This window comes from Helicoverpa armigera, chromosome 14 (assembly GCF_030705265.1).
Source record: "Helicoverpa armigera isolate CAAS_96S chromosome 14, ASM3070526v1, whole genome shotgun sequence".
NCBI lineage: Eukaryota > Metazoa > Arthropoda > Insecta > Lepidoptera > Noctuidae > Helicoverpa > Helicoverpa armigera.
This window is the reverse complement of record NC_087133.1, coordinates 5,659,675-5,678,228: the sequence shown is the minus strand read 5'-3', so window position 1 is coordinate 5,678,228 and position 18,554 is coordinate 5,659,675. Positions and strand designations below refer to the sequence as shown.

The 18,554-nt window shown below is 37.0% G+C and overlaps 1 protein-coding gene across 1 annotated transcript; it reads right to left on the bottom strand.

The window, feature by feature from the left end:
* Positions 1-690: 690 nt before the first annotated feature.
* Positions 691-18,167, bottom strand: LOC110379734 (glutamate dehydrogenase, mitochondrial). Its single transcript, XM_021339525.3, has 9 exons — positions 17,544-18,167; positions 10,635-10,835; positions 8,218-8,357; positions 6,256-6,349; positions 4,676-4,833; positions 2,668-2,829; positions 1,776-1,980; positions 1,161-1,315; positions 691-1,038 (listed from the first exon to the last, which is right to left on the bottom strand). Exons 1-9 carry the CDS (start codon positions 17,974-17,976, stop codon positions 922-924), a joined length of 1,665 nt encoding a protein of 554 aa, XP_021195200.1. The 5' UTR covers positions 17,977-18,167; the 3' UTR covers positions 691-921.
* Between the last annotated feature and the right edge of the window lie 387 nt (positions 18,168-18,554).

The following is an 18,554-nucleotide window of genomic DNA, read 5'->3' as shown; positions in this document are numbered from 1 at the left end:
AACTATATCCATACGAAAAAACTTCGCTGTGACTGTGACCAACCCACAACCCAAGACTGGCTTTTTCTTTTTCTTGGCCTCTATTAAACTGGCTGTTACAAAAGCTGTTCATGTGGGAGCATTTAATGGAGACTACTTAAATATTACGTAAGTTAATACATGAGAAAGCACACTAATACATAAGGAAGTACACAAGTGAGTTTGTAAGGGGAGGGACTATCTTAACGGAGTAAAGGGGTAGTAGTGGAAAAGGGAGTATATAAGCACTGAGACTACGTCGTCATAAGGGTGTATGAGGGCGTTATACCAAGTAAATACATAGGGGTAGTACGAGTATATAATAATATAGGTATATAAGAATGATAGGTAGAGTGCATAATAAAAAGGTGGAATGAGCGTGACGTCACTTATAAATAAACGTTGCGGCCGTGCCCAGATATCCCATTACGGTAGATACACCAGTGTTAGCTTGAGGTGTTGGAGATAAATCATGAGCGATAAAGGATAAGATCCTTTGGCTTACGTTTTGTATATTGGAAGGGACGTTTTTTCCAAGATTTCACAATACATTATGACCAACTGTCATATTGTTTTCAAGTGGATTCGTTTATATAAGACGTGATCCTCAGATCGCAAACCAAAGGTCGAGACCACAAAGAACCTCACATAGAGAAGGAAATAAAAATACAGTTTAGGAATAACAGTAAAACAATTTATTCAAAATTCAAGACGATACAATTGGAAAATTAAATTTTCACTTTAAAAAGTTTAACGATTCGCTTAACATTAAAGTAAAAAAGCCATGATTCCAACAAACAAAAATACTGTGATAATAATGTCTTAAAAGTTACACTTATGTGCATAGGGACTAAACTGGAGTCTATAAAATGCAGACAATACTTCAATTTATCTAGTGAGTGTTTAGAATGCAAGACCGGCGTCGGCGTATGTGGTGAAGATCTTCTCGATGGAGTTGGCGTACGCCGCTGTTCTCAGATCTAAGCCCAAGTTGAATTTCACCGCAGTCTTCATGATGGCCTGTTGACATACATACATTATGATAAATATTACATTTAAATACAGTGCAGTTTCTAGGCATAACTGCCGATATGACTATGTACAAAAAGTCTTTGCTGCAAAAAAATATTGTTTATGCTTACCCTAGCCGACCTCTCCATGGTGTAGTCGAGACCAGAGTGTACAATGTCTTTCTCGGAGGCACCAGAAATCCTCTTCTGGAAGGACTCTGAGGGTGTGACTGGAATGCGGCCTCCGACGCGGCCGAAACGCCTTTCTAGGGACTCTTGTACGGATTCTGTAAAAACGTAATTATTAGTTAATTTGCTTGTTAAAATTAAATCTAGCCTAAAATAGTGCATCATAAATAAGGATTACTTCGGGTTTCAAAAAGTTTTAACTCATTACATATACTTAGTGCTTCGTATTCAAAGAATAACAAAACCTGGCCTTCTACAAGTATTTTCATTAAGCAAACAGATAACAATCCTCGCGCTGTTTGCGGTCATTTACTATGCAAATAGGTATACCTACTGTAGATCCGTATACCCATTTGCTCTTAATAACTTCCTTGTGCCATAAAACAAATATGATACACATCATTGTTTAGTGTCTTCTTGTCATCCGTGAGTTGTTATGATATGAGAATGGATCGCCAGATCCACGCAGCCAGTTTCCCGTCTCTTAGAAATAGGTTTCCCAAATATTTGTCAGCGGTCCCACTCTTATTCAATCCGGTACTGGAAAGTCCGACTTACCCAATAGGTGGTAGTTGGACTCGCGCTCATATTTGAAGGTGAGACGTCCGTAAGAGACGTGGTTGAGGTTCTTGAGCCACTCGAAGAAGGACACGGTGACACCACCAGCGTTGATGTACAAGTCAGGAATGACCAGGATGTTGCGGTCGATCAGGATCTTGTCAGCTGCCGGTGTGGTTGGGCCGTTGGCAGCTTCGGCGATGATCTAGAAGGAAGAAAGTGTTATTATTTCCTTGGTTTCTATCTGAATGGGGCCATAAAATACTAAATAGTCTCTCGATGGATGTCTCTAGAAAGTGTAAGAATAACATACAACTTAGATTGATTCAGAGTCAAATCTGTCTGATGTGTTTGTACACTTTTTCAAATATTATGCCTAACAACTTAATCTTACTTAAGCTTTCCTGTTGTTGGGTTAACAATATTTCACTAGCATAATCATTTGTTTTACAATATTATCTTATCAAGTACAGAGATTATGTTAATTCGGAAGAAAAACAAGTGCATACAATAAAACATACGTGTAAGAGTATTTTCCCACGTTATGTAATTTAAGCGATAAGTTTATGTGATTAAAAATGTCTGATCTTACTTTTTCATAAAACATCGAAATGAAAACAATGGTTTCCTCGTTGATCGACAAAATCAAGTTTCCATCACAGAACAAACATTTCATTATAAATACCTGATACCTCTATGTAATATACGTAATGTCTATGTAATACCTACTAACATAATGTTGTAAGGCAAGGTTTTGTAATGGACTTTAACGACTCTGGAGTTGGCTCAATTCAAGAGTGCAGTGGAAATGGGCAGCTCAAAGGCTATAAAATTCTTAATGGGGCAGCCCACATTGGGACAGTTAGATAAAAGAGGTTGCATAGTAAGTTACCTTAGCATTGATCTTGTGTGCGTTCTCCTTGTGGATGACCTGCTCAATGGCGGCGGGGACGAGGATGTCGCACTTCTCGTACAACATGTTCTCGCCTTCGTACGCCTTGGCTCCGGGGAAGCCTACGATCGTGCCGTTCTCGATTCTGTAGTCCTCAAGGGCCTAGAACAAAGAAATAAGGATTAAAATAACTTTTAAAAGACTGCTTATGTATAACTTATGTAAGAAATGGTGTAGGTAATTAAATATTGCAATTATCTGTCAGTAAACTTTTTGTTAAATATGTATATAGGTACCTAAACACTACACTACTACTATCGTGAAAATCATGACTAGGTGATTAGCGATCGCATTAAAATATACGTAGGTACAAACAAGTGTTTACACTCAATGAACATAAACATCTGTTCACTGATACTTATATTACTTATTTTTGAAAACCCTTGAGTAAAGGGTTGTCTACAAAAATCTGAAGGGAATAAAAATGATCAAAGGAAGTAACTTTTACATTGTTCTTATATTTAAATTGTAATCACTAATGGCCCATTAAAAACTAAATAGCAGTGATAAGACCAAGATCAAGGTTGATCGATTTGATTTATCATATCAGAACGACTAAAGGTCATTTTGTATAAGAAGGTAGGTTACCTACCTACTTCTTTATTTTCATGCCAGTGCATGTTACTATTATGCACCAGTTACTATTATGAAAGTATGAAATTGATAAACAAGTATAAGTACATACTATGCTTAATCCTATGACGCGAAGATATGTAACTCTTTTATCAGTTATTTAACAAACGTATGAAAAACATCCGATATTGCCTTGTTTCACGTTGTTTTGATAGTTTTGTAGAGACGAAAAGTTCGGCGGTCGGCAAGGCAGATAGATACCGGCTGACTGAAACACCTGTGACCTTGCTGATAATTACAGTAATTTTTGTAACGCTCTGTGATTTTTCCTATAGGCTATCATGTTTTATTGTTGGTGAGTTCATGGATGAGGAAATTACTTAATATTGGATATTGCAAATAAGCTGTTCAAAAATAAAGGCTCTTCCCAGAAGAGTTTTACGCCTTTTTAGATTTTTTTTTAAAGTAACTCAAGAGAACGCGAATTCAGGTAGGCGGCTGCCTAATTACTATAATGGGATGCTTTTAACCTCAACCCACTTCAAACCCAATTTGTATATGGTTCCTGCGACAAAAGAGGACCCCGACCGGCCCAGTAATACAATAGTCCTTTATGACAAATAAGCTTCGCCAACAACATGAACGCCCGTTTTACCTAAAACGACTGTTTTCTTTGCAAATTAAGAGTGGAAATACACAGTACCTATGTAGACAGTTGTTTTAAGAAAACTGACATTTCTGTTGTCGATGAACTTGGGCCTTTGTAAGCATAGGTGCAAGTCCGCATATAATAATGTGTCACATGTGATAATAGGCACAGGTGTTAATCGTTTTGTTCGGCGTCAGACACACGTTATACTCATTACATAAAACTGTGACTATTACATTAATCGCTGTTTTATGTCTGTGAGAATTCAAATTATCTACTAATACGTAACGGATAATCACGTGACTGCATGCTGTTTCACGCTCAATTGAGAGGCTAGTGATGGGTGTCGGAATTAATTTAATTCTAGTCGGTTTTTATAGTAAGATGAGTAGTTAATGTGCCTAGATATATGTATTAACGCGATGTTTAAACATGAACTCTAAATGCAAATAAGTTTAAATCATAAACATAGTGTTCACAAATGTATGCATTTTATGACTGACATTAATATGTTCAGAGTTTAATTTTATGTTTTTGTTGTGATACAAATTGCGCTTTGTTTGTGTGTTTTAAGAGACACACAAAGTGTATATTCTCTCGCGAAAATATTTTTTCAATTGAAACCAGAAGTTCCTGTCAGTCTCGTTGTTTAGTTAGTATCAGGCAATTGTCATAATGTTAAATGGTTCACCTCAACCTTAGCGTAGAAAATTTATCAGTTCTCACCTTAGGGTCAATACCATCAGGGTTGTAGATGGAGCCGTCGTGCTCAATGATACCGATGCAGGTGGCTCCAGCGCGGACGAGGTAGCGGCAGGTATGCAGACCTACGTTACCGAAACCTTGCACGATGAACGTCTTGCCGCCCCAGCCGGGGGTTGTGCCTGGAGAACACAAAATAATTATGTTTAAAGAAGGTATTTGGATGTGGGCAAGAATTCTGGCAGAGAGGAGATAACATATAGAAGAAAAATACTTATTAGTATGTTAAATTAAATGTGTTCAAAACCTACCCACATAGGAAAGTTCATTGTCTATCAAATTACTTACCCTATACCTACTTAGTAACCATGCTCTTACAAGATATTAAGCCCATATACTTAGGTAAAATGTATTGTTACCTACCTATAAGTAAGTAATTCTACGAATACATAATCTCTTATGATAACTGTGATTCATAATTTATGTAACAATCAATCAATTTACAAAAATAAATATGATATATTACAGACTGATATTGATAGTGATATGCATATCTGACAGGATATCTGGCCAGTTTTAGGAAAACATGTGACATTGTACAACAATGATAAACGAGATATTTTGCTCAATTTCAAAAATATTTATGAATGAAAGCCGCATAATGACCGACACAATTTTCTTATGTAAACAGGGACATCAATATTAGTCTATATGAGCCCTTGAATTATGTAACCTTGGTTCCTAACTTCAGAGAACAACGTTGGAGCAAGGTCAGTTCAGCCTAAGCATCGTGGGCGATTAATTTGTTCTTAGAACGGATGGGACAAAAAAGCTGACGACTGGCGACCGTGTGAAGAGGCCTTAGGCCGCATCTTTGCTGTTGCTACGTGAACGCGATCATATGAATTGGTAATGAACTTACACAGTCATTTATGACAAGAAAACTCTATGGTCTTCTAAGTTTTTATGGAAGTAGTTGCAGTAATGAGTAGCAAAATTATTGTATTTATGATTAGAAAACAATAGGAAAACTGCCAATAAAAGAACTAAAGTAGACATGGCCGTGAACATAAATCAGCAAAATTATTATTTGTAATTTGAGATAAAAACACAGTATGACGGAGTGTATTTGTGTGTAGTTACAATACAAATTAAAACTTATCAGAAAGCGAGGAATGCCATTGTGTTTGAATTGAAATAATTATCTTTGCTTCGAGGGCAGAGCTTGTGAACGTCATCAACGTCACTATTCTCGCGTTGCGATATCAAATAAAGTTAGCTATTGTTAACAAAATAATTAACAGTCTATAATAATTTTCAAGAGCTATAAAACTAATCTCAAATATTCGATTTATTATTTTGCATTCAAATGTAACAGACGTTTTATGCAAACAGGTTTCTACAATATTTATTCCAGACTAATAATCTTGATTCAATGCAGGTATCATAATAGCCTATAGATTAACCTCCATTTTGAATGTCATAATCATGTGACCAGCATGTTCTCAAAGTTCAAGTGACGTCACCAGTCGTTCTATGTTAGGTCGTACTTAAAGCTAGGTTATAGGCTAATACATATGGATAGGTTACAGTTTATATCTTACCGATCATGCTCATGTAGTTGGCTTCGTTGATGAAGTTCTCCAAACCGTGGAACACACCTCTGCCGGTGGCGGACACTCTTCCGTGGATACCTCCCTGTCGAACACGACATGTATGTTTCAGCCCCGGATCTAGGGGGGGGCAAGCCGGGGCCTGTGCCCCGGGCGGCAAATTCAGGGGGCGGCAAAATCAGGCGGCTACCAAATTCATACTTCACAGACCAATGGATAAACTCATCATTTATTTAACTTTGACCACGGAATAAATAATAGCACAAGTACAGCAATTTCATGGCCATATCAACTTGACCGATACCCTGCACCACTGTATGAACATTTATTATTCACGAGGCGAAGTTTTAGCAAACTAAAAATTATTAAAAATTATTTGCGATCATCTATGAGCCAGGAACGCTTATCGCATATATTTATTTTTATTTTAAATCCTACATCACAGATTACTGTAATGGCTACAGCGCCATCTTAACCCATGGTGCAGGGTGTGCGCATGACCCGGGCGCCTTGCTCGTTCTCAGGGGCGCCGCGGGACGCCCCACCACCAGGAAATTTCGATGAAATTACACCCGTTTGATAAGGAAGTTCCACATTATATCACGATACTGACAAGCAAAGTTCCTAAAAAAGTCGCCTTCGCTTTGTTTGATTGATCATTTTGATTTTTTTTTTTACTTTTAACATCCTCCAACTAAGTAAGTGAAAAAATTCTTACTTAGTTGGAAAAGCTAAATATCAACGCGTCTGTTTTTCTGATTGTTTATTATTTTTATTGACTCGGTCGTCTGTCATTGATTTGGTCTCTAATCACGTTTTCTTTTTATTTGTACATAATTCCCAGTTTAATTTGTGAGTCTTCAAACAATTAATTAAAAAAAACTCGCGCTCGCTACGCTCGCGGCTTCTTGTTGCTTTACAGGTATTTTTGTGTCGCAGGTTCAAAAAATTTCGCGCTCGCTTCGCTCGCGCAATATTATACATGCATTGCCTTAATGACTTCATAAGTCAAGTCCACGCTGCCTTACCTTTTATAATTCAAATGTAGTAATAAAAATATATTTATTATCCTAAAAAATTTGCGCGCTCGCTTCGCTCGCGCTACTTTTTACAATTGCATCGTTCTGTCTCGACTTTCATAACTTAACCGCCATCAGTTTGAGCCTACAATGAATTGGACACATTTTAAAAATCCTTTACCTACCAAATAGTGCACTTCATTCGAACGTTCTTATTTATATTCCTTGTAACTACTCTAAGTACTTCAATACATAGGTGGCGCTTGGGTGACGATTGCACCCAGGCGCTACATGAGCTAGAGACGGCCCTGCCTGCCTACATATTGATAGCTAATATTATATAGATGATAAGGGTGAAAATAAACATAAGTAGGTAGGCGGGGCGGCATTTTGCAGATTTTGCCCCGCCTAAAAAAAATTGAAGATCCGGGGCTGGTATGTTTTACTATATTAGAATATAATATCAGTCTAAAAATGAGACTAAACTCCGCGAAGACCGACAAATAGTAACAATGTTACATGTTGATTAAAAGAGACTGCAAAATGTTGTCTACAGCATATTTCATGCATGTACATATTCTCTCAGCCTACAATACGGTCATACAATGGTTTGGCGTAATAATTGCTAATCGAAACTACAGGCTTGACGTACTTCAGATTAATACTACTCGTGTAATTAAGTGGTTTCAAGCCCCACTATGACTACTTAATTTGATTAATTTCTGGATTTTATAGTTTGAGTGTGCTAAGTATGAATTTGGAAGGATGGAGAGGCAGAGGTAGATCGAGGATAAGATGGATTGAATGCCTGAAAGAGGATGCGAGTATGACGTCTGACAGAGAGGAATGGAAGAAAAAAACATGTTGCGCCGACCTAAAATGACTTGAGAACAGGGCAGGAAGATGATGATAATAGTTTCTGACGATATCTTACCTGGTTGATAGGCTTTCCAGTGACGCAAGCGTGAGCGTTGATGTCCTGGTAACCAATGGTCTTGGCGTAAGTGTCGGCGATCCATGACATCTCGCGTTCGCCAGTACCCATGTCAGGGGCGGGGACATCCACGCCGGGCCCTGAACGAAGAAGGAAAAGGTTTAAGTGAAATACTTCAAAATGGACATTTATAGGAGTTATGAAGGTATTATAAGATTTAGGAATATATTATCCTGTTCTTCAAGGAAATTCAGATTAATTGAAAAACGGTTTATTGGATTATAAGTACCCATAAAATGTTGATATAAGGAGACATTAACAACGGTTATTAACAAACCAAGGCCCACTAGCTTTCATAAAAGATTTATAGAGATGAAATGGATCCCTTAAACAGCAAGTAAAGGAAAATAACGGTTTCATTACTCGCTTAATGAATAGTTGAAATGCTTTGAATATAAGTAGGTGTTACAAAAAGTATGGTTTCTCGCCACAATGAATGTGTTTAAACGTGACTAGGCTATTATACCCAATTCAATATTTTCCTTGAAATGAATGCCCTAACCACAAATATTTTCTTTAACTTATGTTTACCTATAGAATGTGTTTTGATGGTAAAATAATACAAAAACAGTAGGTAGGTATAAAAATATGCTGGAAAAAGTGGATACGATCCTATCTATCTATCTCATCACAATAGCATATTAAGAGCTGGTCAAGAAGAAAAATTGTATAAACTGAGGACTTACTTTCAAGACATTTCGGTCAATGGGTATCCTTGGTATTTCTCGAATACATTATTATCAGTAAGTAATTAGATTGGATTTTTATTATAGGTACACAGTTATTATCGTAAATTTTATCGGTTGCTATGAAATTGTGAACGAAGAAACGGTACACACTTATCGGCCTTTCAATTCAATATATCTGATAACACTGTTTGATAACCAAAGCGTATAATGATATAAGTAATGGTTAAAAGAATCGGCGAATTAGCACTAAACTATAAGTTATGCATTTTGCAACAGACTATGCCTGTGAAGACTACATTTAAATGCAATAGATTCCATAGTATTTATTTATTTAATACCGATTCCAAGCTCGATATTCATCATCCTCCGAGCCTTTTCCCAATCATGTTGGGGTCGGCTTCCAGTCTAACCGGATGCAGCTGAGTACCAGTGCTTTACAAGAAGCGACTGCCTATCTGACCTCCTCAACCCAGTTACCCGGGCAACCCGATACCCCTTGGTTAGACTGGTGTCAGACTTACTGGCTTCTGACTACCCGTAACGACTGCCAAGGATGTTCAATGACAGCCGGGACCTACAGTTTAACGTGCCATCCGAAACACAGCCAATGGTGTCTAAGATATACTTAGAAAGTACATACAAACTTAGTTAAAAGTTAAATTCCAAGCTCGATATTGAAGAGCATTTAAAATTCTTAGCACGGTTCCTAACTTGAGTATTTCACTGTCCATTCAAGGCCCTGTTACTACAAAGCACTTAAGATATTATGACGTACAAAATCTCGACCCTAGTAAATGAGATGAGATTGCGCCGTATAAATAATGTCATCATTTACCTTACTCTTATATAGGATAATGTAGAGGTGCCTATTTAATATCAGTTTTATCCTATTTTGCAGCGCATTGTCGCTGGGGGACGGTCACGCGACTCAGTAATTTCTTACGGCGGTTATCGACCTAGGTAAATGGTCAGTTGCCTGTCAATGAACCAAACAAGGTTAAACCGAGAAGTAACAATTTACATCACGTCGCTCATCACTTGTAAATATTTAACTATGTAACTAAATGCAGAATAAACATATCGATGAGAAAAACATGTTTGTTTTGTTTCCCAGTCTATTATTAGTAAACATGATTCCTAATCTGTGTTATGATTGGTATGAGAAAATATGAAAGTAAGTACTTGAGATATTCAATTTCACTGTTTCAAATAATGCTCTTGTTTTCGTGAATTTCTAGAGCAAATTAGCGACAAAGGTAAGCACCTTCACCTAAATTGTAACGCTTGAACACTACCTAACACTTTTATCATGACACTGTCAGTCACACGTTATCAATTAAGTAATTTAACTTCTCACTGTATGTGTAAAGTATTGCAGTTATCTAATGCGAACGGTGCAAACTTGTTACTTATATTATAAGAATTATCCTCATTTCTCTAAGAAGAAGAAGAAATATTGGAATCATACGCAAGCGCTTTTTTTACGACGGCAAAACTCATCAAATGACCCCTCCCCCTGTGGGTGAGCAGTGAGGGAGTGTCAGACTTTTACTGACTAAAAATCCATCATGTTCCTTCGTAGGCATTTTATGTAGGTATCAGGGCCGCGAACTCTTTCGAACAATCCCGCAGCGCAAGCGCTAAAAGGAAAAACAAAGATTTGCTTACCAATAAAGCCCTTCTTGGCGAGCTCCAAGGTGAAGCGACGGGTGATCTTTTCCAGCTCATGCTCCGAGTATTCCTTGGGGTTGATCTTGATACCGGCCTTAGCACCACCGAATGGCACATCGACGCAAGCGCACTTGAATGTCATCAAGGCGGAAAGGGCCTTGACCTCATCTCTGGACACATCGGTTGAGAATCTGATACCTGTGGAAGAATTATGGAAAATTAATTATGTAAAAGATAAGGGGTTCTTAAAATAGCCACCTATTTATCTACGTACGTAACTAATACATAATTATATGAGTTAGTTCTTGGTGTCGGTCTATTAGAGTTGATTTGCTCGCTAAGTAAAACTACCGTGAATGTGAATTTATATTTGGTCTGTGTTTGCAGATTTAGTCCTAAGAGCTTTAACGCAGTTTTATAGCTACATTCCTGAAGAATCTGTAAACAATTGATTCGATTTAACTGGCGAAAACTGTAGATTTTGCGTTGCACAAAATTAAATAACATATGAAGCTTCAGTTTCAGAATTATCAGTTACAGTACATAACATACACAGGCTTGCATGAACATATTACCATAAACGTGTTTGCTAACAACACCGAGTTAATTGTTGTTAATGGTTCATTAAAAAGATAGCCACACTTAATTAATTCGAGGAAGTCGCCGTTTTAACCATATCTTTTTGAACTCCAATGTCATATTGCGATTAAGCGTAATAGATACCCAAACACATTTCATGTACCTATGTTACTTAATATAATTTTACATGAAGGAATTGTATGATTTTAGCTTTATGAAGTCTCGTAAAAACACCTTTTCGACTTGAAGTGTTATTAGATAGGTAAGTAGGCCTAAACAGATAGTATTCTATATCGAGCTTATCTGGTTCGTCTAATCTATTTCTGCGATCACAGAAGATTGTATTGAAAGGATGATTCGACATTAATGTTTAGTTAACTCAGCTCGGCCAGTCTGTTTATCGTCGCCATATCAGTATAAAACTAATATGTCACGAAGTCTGAGATATCAAGTCTTTAATCTTGCACTGAAATCAATTTTTATGAATGTTTATTGTTTTAGCAATAGGGGTTATCCACAGCTCTCTTGATAAGAACAATCTCGACAGTTATAAATTAGGCATGATGAAATATTTTGTTTTTCTTTGGGGGTCACCTCATCACCTGATTTATACGGTAACTACCTAAAGTATCTTAATTCTAATTGAGGAAAAATACGATAAGATTAGCTATCAATTTCTTGGTTTCATCACTTGATTTAGTTGGGTAGGTATAGGTACTTAAACTAATCTTATACTGAAACACGAAAACAGCAGTCACGTTTCGTCTGCACGTTTTGCTTTACTAGATGTAAACAGAATTTTATTCTAAAAGAAATCATTTCCATGAGGGATTTCCCTGTAGAATGCGACTAAAACGGTGGCAGTTGCTGCTGCTAAATGTTTTACAAGAAAATTTTGACATGTGAGAATAAGTTCACAAATGAAGGCGAAAATTAAATAAAATCCGAGCACCTGCGACTTCGTCTCAGTATTACGAATGCTCGCAGTTTCATACTAGTTATATAACTGTAGCTAGCTAGGTACAAGCTATTATTATCGCATCCTAAAATAAATATTTAAAAATAAACATTCTAGGTGGTACATAGACAATAATGTAATAAGTAGGTGATCTTAAAATGTATATAATCTGTACTTGAGTGAAAAATATCGAAGTTTTCAGACGGTATATTTTTCCGTTTGTTATAAATAGCTCCTAACGATAAGTGACTGAAATAAAATGGGCCTTGTTCGAGACACATTTCAGCTATTTTTCACAGTCGTGGAGCGGTCTATCGACTAGCGGAGATGATATCGACCGTATGAAATTAATTATATTATTTACCAAGAATTGTTGTATGTTTACGTTGTACGTTTGTTACATAACAAAGATTCTACTTTAAAGATTAATTAATGTAGTTGTGCAGAAAAATAGGAGCACCATGACTATTAAAAAATACAAATTAGCAGGTCGTTAACGGCTAAAGTATCGTTAATCAAGAGCGATAATCTTTAGGACGATAAATTGTATCTTATCTATAGCTAAGACAGGAAAATTACATTCAGGTATTTTTGGATAAAAGTTTCTATTTGCATCAAGAAAATATTTTGGAAATGCGTCAAAGCTGACGTTGCGTGACCACATTTTTTCAGTTCAATAATCGCGTGCTAAATAGGTGTCACTCACTGGCACTAAATACATCTAGTATCTACAGATACATTAATGACTTCAGTTTCATTGAGCTGCACTGATTGATTGAAAGTTGTTTGTTGATGGAAGTTTGTTGGTAGGTATATCAATTGAACCGGCACTAATATTATTTTGTGTGCATTCAGCGCAGAATACATCGTCAATCGCGTCAATGGGCGTATTTCGTATCAGTATGCTATCACGAGAGCCCATCACCCGAGTCGATCTAGATCAGTCTTTCCCAAAGTGGGCGATAACGCCCCCTTGTGGGCGCTGCAGGTCTCAAGGGGGGCGGTAAGAGACCCAGAAAGAAAATGGGGGCGTTGTGTAGAGGCCTGGGGGGTCATTTGTAATTTTATTTACTTTCAACAACAACTTGTGAACATCAACTAATATGAATTAAAAGATTGCTAAAGATTAAAAGATTCTCGAACAAACACTACTTTTATGTCCCAAAACTCAACAATTTTCGCGCTCGCTTCGCTCGCGATTTCTTTACTTGACACTTGATTTTTTTATGACATATATCTACTTTTAATGTCCCATTACTCAAAAAATTCGCGCTCCCTTCGCTCGCGGCTTCTTCATTTCACAGTTGCCTTTTATTATATATATTTAGGACTTTTAGTGATCCAAAACTCAAAAATTTTCGGGTTTGCTTCACTTTATAGTTGTTTTTATTTCAAAAAAAATTTTTAGTCTACCCTAGCAAAAAGGTAGCGTCGTTTTTAAGTCCTTTTATTAATAAGAAAGTAACTTCTAGTTTCCATATGAACTTTCTTATTTACGGTACTACTTTAAGTCCTAAATTTTTTATACATAGGCGCCAACACCAACAAAGAGTTATGTTCGTTTGGGCTACATTTTAATTAATTTTTGTTTTGAGTTCTAAAATGTAACAAAAAATTCACGCTCGCTTCGCTCGCGCGATCAGAAGCTGTGTTTCCGCATTCACCAACCAGCAATAACTTATATACGATTGGGCATTATATACATTTTACGTAATTTTTGCTTTGACTTGTTAACTATAAAAAAAAATTCGCGCTCGCTTCGCTCGCGCTTTCGGTAACTACATATTATATCTCGTATGGGTTTGAATTGCAGTTGGAGGTCGCCATAGAAATCTTCCCCAGGGCGCTGGTAGAGTTAAAACCGGCACTGAATACATCATCTGTGAAAATTTCAACTCTCTAACTATCATGGTTCATGAGATACCGCCTGGTGACAGACGGACGGACGCACGGACGGACAGAGGAGCGAAAAGAATAGGGTCCCGTTTTACCTATTGGGTACGGAACCCTAAAATATGGGGGCGCTAAAAAAATATTTATTCTCAAAGTGGGCATTAGACAAAATAAGTTTGGGAACCACTGATCTAGATCGAGTCTATTCTAAAGGCAGCTTCTTACTCTCTCCATCGTACCTACCCACTAAATCCTCTATATCCATATCAAAGTGACAAAAATGTCCGAAACGCGAAGTAGGTGATGAATGGAGTAGATTCTACAGACAAAGTAAGATTTTCTAGATAAACCTGTATTCAGGCGTCCAAATATTTATTATATCTCTGGTAAACAAGTTACGTACTAAATGTCAAAAAGGGGGCATGGCAAAGTGTAACTAGAATGAGTAAATACTTAGCAAAACGTGACACTTCAATAAAGCTATTGTCATGTCGTATGTGCTTTTCTAATTCTCGTAATATAGACGACAATCGCATTTAATATGTATAGGGGTGTACGGGGAGGTGTCGGCTATGAAATGAAAACAAGTCTTATTTAATTTTAGAGATTGCGCAATATTAAATGACGTAAAATGCGTCACGACCACGCCTCCCGTTGCCAACCTGTTAAGAACCTCTGAAAATTTTATCTTGTTTTGTCAAATGTCTAATCGCACTACCTACACTTTCGCTGGTGACTCGAGTCACGTAACACGTGATTTATGTATCACATTCGTTAATTGATTTTGGGGGTTTACAGCACGATAATCTTGTTGCCAACCGTCATTTGGAGGTGTGTTTCATGAACACTACGCTCCTCAGAAATTCTAATACCTCTCAATGTGGTACCAATTTGCCTTATCACCTTCACGTTATGGTTAGTGCGAGTTCCATATGATTAAACTTTTCAATGGTTATACTGAAACAGCATTCCATTTTCTGGCAATTTAAACTGGATTGTGTTTGTATAGGACACTACGCTCCTCAGAAATTCTAATACCTCTCATTGTGGTACCAATTTGCCTTATCACTTTCACGTTATGGTTAGTGCGAGTTCCATATGATTAAACTTTTCAATGGTTATACTGAAACAGCATTCCATTTTCTGGCAATTTAAACTGGATTGTGTTTGTATAGGACCGGTTCCGCTAATCTCATCTTTGGATACCTGAATTTCAATAATATAGACTGTCACAGTATGGAGTTTCTTATTACGCAGTTGCGTAGGTGCTCAACAGGAGATGTCATAAATGAAGTCAAAAGAATATTATGAAGAAATGGTCACACATTTAGGATACCGTTTTCTTATATAAAGGTACAAATCCTCCAATCAAATATATGGATAACATGAATAGGAATTTCTTCATCGGGGTGAATAGCCTAGAAAATTCAGTAGGAAGGAAACTTGCCCTTATTGAAACCACAGCATTTTTTAAACAATCAATTATTTTTCAAGAGTTATCAACGACAACATTATATAACACGACTATAATGGTGGTTGAACATACTTTAATAGTGTGAATTTTCTGTTGCTCGTTAACTTTAATAGCGAGTTACGTTTATAATTTTAATTAATACAAATTGCAAAGAACACATAGGTGTAGCCGATCAAAACCTTTTCAATTTAGATAACCTGACTATTGAACGTACAAAATAATGTTTAAGTATTGTATAAGATCAGGGGTAGCTAGTTATATAAGACAGGTATTATTATCTTTTAGAATGCGTCATGCTTATGCACAACAAAAAATTGTAGATGCAAAAAAACAACTAAAGAAACAGTGTCAGGTGAGGAAGGAAGGATCTAGAATAGAGTCCAATGACCTGACAAAACATTTATCTTCGTTAATTGTTAAAATTAATGTTGCAGATAATATACCATGCAGTGAAAAACATACTGACGGTCTTAGAGGAGAAAATCTCGTTACATTTTATATTAATTCAACTGGAGTACTATACCATTACACTGTGGTATCCATTTATATTCTTAAAAAACAGCTAGAGGATAGTAAACTCCTCGTAGTGCAAAAAGGATCATTTTACCGCATTTCCGATCACTAAAGGCTGAATCGACAATAGTGCTGCCAGAGTTCTTGACTTAACATCTGGTAGACGCCTAACTGTTTAGTTCCTGTTGCAAACAAAGGTGGACCCTTGAAAGCCGGTTATGGGCCATTATGTAGTTCACATGCACAACAGCTGCTTTTTCGGGTCCCTATACAGAGTGCACTTTTGTTGTTGCATACTGCGTACTTCGTATGTAGGTAATGCAGTTATTACGTAATGCGAAATTGCGGTTCATTATACCTTCAACAATTCCTCATTGTTCTAATAATGTCTCTATCAGTCCAGATGGTGTTATTTTATTTATCAACATGAACTGAATAAAATTACGAGATGTCGATCGTACGAGAGGACATATTATTGTTAGTATTTTTTTCCTGTAGGTACCTACATCCTTTGCAAGTGGGCAGTCGCATTTGTCATGCCAAACAATGAACAGTATATTTCGATGTGAACGCTAACCAATTTTATCCCAAATAAGATTATTGTTATGTTTCATTTTATTGCCACATTTTTCTCAGCCTTAATTTTTTTCTTCATTGTTATTTAACTCAATTAACATTGTGTTAAGTTTTAGAAGCAACGTGACAGGTGTTCTTTTCGCAAAAATATCCGTAGGGTAGGTTGACCATGAATTATGTAACGCAAAATATTTTGCATAATATACATATTCAATGATCGCAACTTTAGTCGAATGCTCAGTGGAATTTATTATTGTTAGGGCGGCTGCAGATTCAAATTGAACAACAAATGAATCGACATTGATACCTACTGTGTTGTCAGTACCTAATACCTATTGATCTCAAAAATGGGTAACAAAAGATAGTATTGGTACAAATTTGTAACTCTGCAGCTGCTAGGTTTAATAATAATTCGCGGCACAATTTGACTTAATACAATATATTTTCCTTGTGCATTGGGTGCTCATTCATCGTTCGCTCGAAAGTAATAATAGGAAGGAACGACTTATTTTTAGGTTAAAAGAGGCTCGACGGGTTAAATAAAATCGCAATCAAGGTGAATGGCATTATTCAGCTAGGTTAGATCAACATGTGACAGACGAATCAGGTTATATTTTTTGTCCAAAAAATACTTTGTTTTGGCAGCTTCTAGACTTAAATCTACCGACACAGCAAAATGGCTACGTCTAAAATCAGTAGGCGCCTATTACCTCACTAATTTGCAGATTGTTGTGGTATTATTTTAAGCATATGAAAGGTAAAATTTTACGTTCACATTTTTGAGCTAATATAACATTACATACAGTAACATCACGTGTCTCCTGGGCTATAAATAAAACTTCCTATTAACAATAAGTATTACATGGATGATGTAAGCAAAGTTGAACAAAAATCGAATAAATATGGCACCTACCTCCTTTGGTTGGAGTCCTGTGTGAGGAATGTTGCGCTCTGTAGCCTCGGATCATTTCGTAATCGCCAGAATCGCGCCTTAGTGGAAATTGGATTTCAATGATGTGGTCACATGGCTGCATCAACTTCAGGATGCCGGCTACCTTCTTTTTCTTTTCTTCAATGGGAACTCTTGACTTCATGTCTTCTACCAGTTTGTCTTCGATCACTTGACATGCTCTGTGGAAGAAGTACTCCACCATGTCGAAGAATCTTGGGTTAGCGGAGGTCGGAATCTCTTTAAGCCTGTCTGGAATTTCATGGCTTGCGTATGTACGGCAGCATACGTTTACACCAGCAGGCGCAAGTTTGAGCATAGTATTAGCTGCCTCATTCTGGAGGCTATTCTTTAGCGGTGGAACCACCGACTTGGCGATGTTCTTTAGGTGCAACATTGTGGATGTTTTAATTAAGTACGTTAGTCGGGTTAATAATCGGGCCGCCCTACTCTACACTAAATGTATAATACACAATTCTATATAGTGCTATATTAGACTGTAGTGACGACCCGCCCCGACGGAATCCGACTCACTGAGTAAAGCGCCGAACAGCAAAAAATAAAAAGGCCCCAAGTCGTGATGCGGATCTTTCGTCTCACTCACACCTAGGTACACAATATGAATAAAGATATCACAACGCTGCGAAGTTGGTCACACTCATGGGTCGGAAGAAATCGTTAGTCATAATTGACTAGAGACTGGCAGCATTGTTGGTGATAATAAGAGTCGATTTAAAATATTTTATTTACCAGCCAATTTATTGTACGGTTTGATTCCGTGAAACGTTTGTTTTGAGTTGTATGCACTCTATTTTTTTCATGCAAAAAGTTTAGTAGAATGTTTAGGACGTACAACTGCATTAGTCTTGCTTTGACGCTGATGTTATGTATGTTAACGTTAATTACACGTTAACTCTCATTTAACTTTATCAAAATTAACTTAACTTCTACATTAATTTGCGCGTTAAGGTTCAG

Bases quoted from the DNA above. Each gene is read 5' to 3' on its own strand.
- LOC110379734 (XM_021339525.3), bottom strand. From the start codon at position 17,976: ATGTTGCACCTAAAGAACATCGCCAAGTCGGTGGTTCCACCGCTAAAG. The intron at 10,836-17,543 runs GTAGGTGCCATA...ATTCTTCCACAG, and splicing joins CAGGACTCCAACCAAAGGAG to GTATCAGATTCTCAACCGAT. The intron at 6,350-8,217 runs GTAAGATATCGT...CGTGTTCGACAG, and splicing joins CTGGAAAGCCTATCAACCAG to GGAGGTATCCACGGAAGAGT.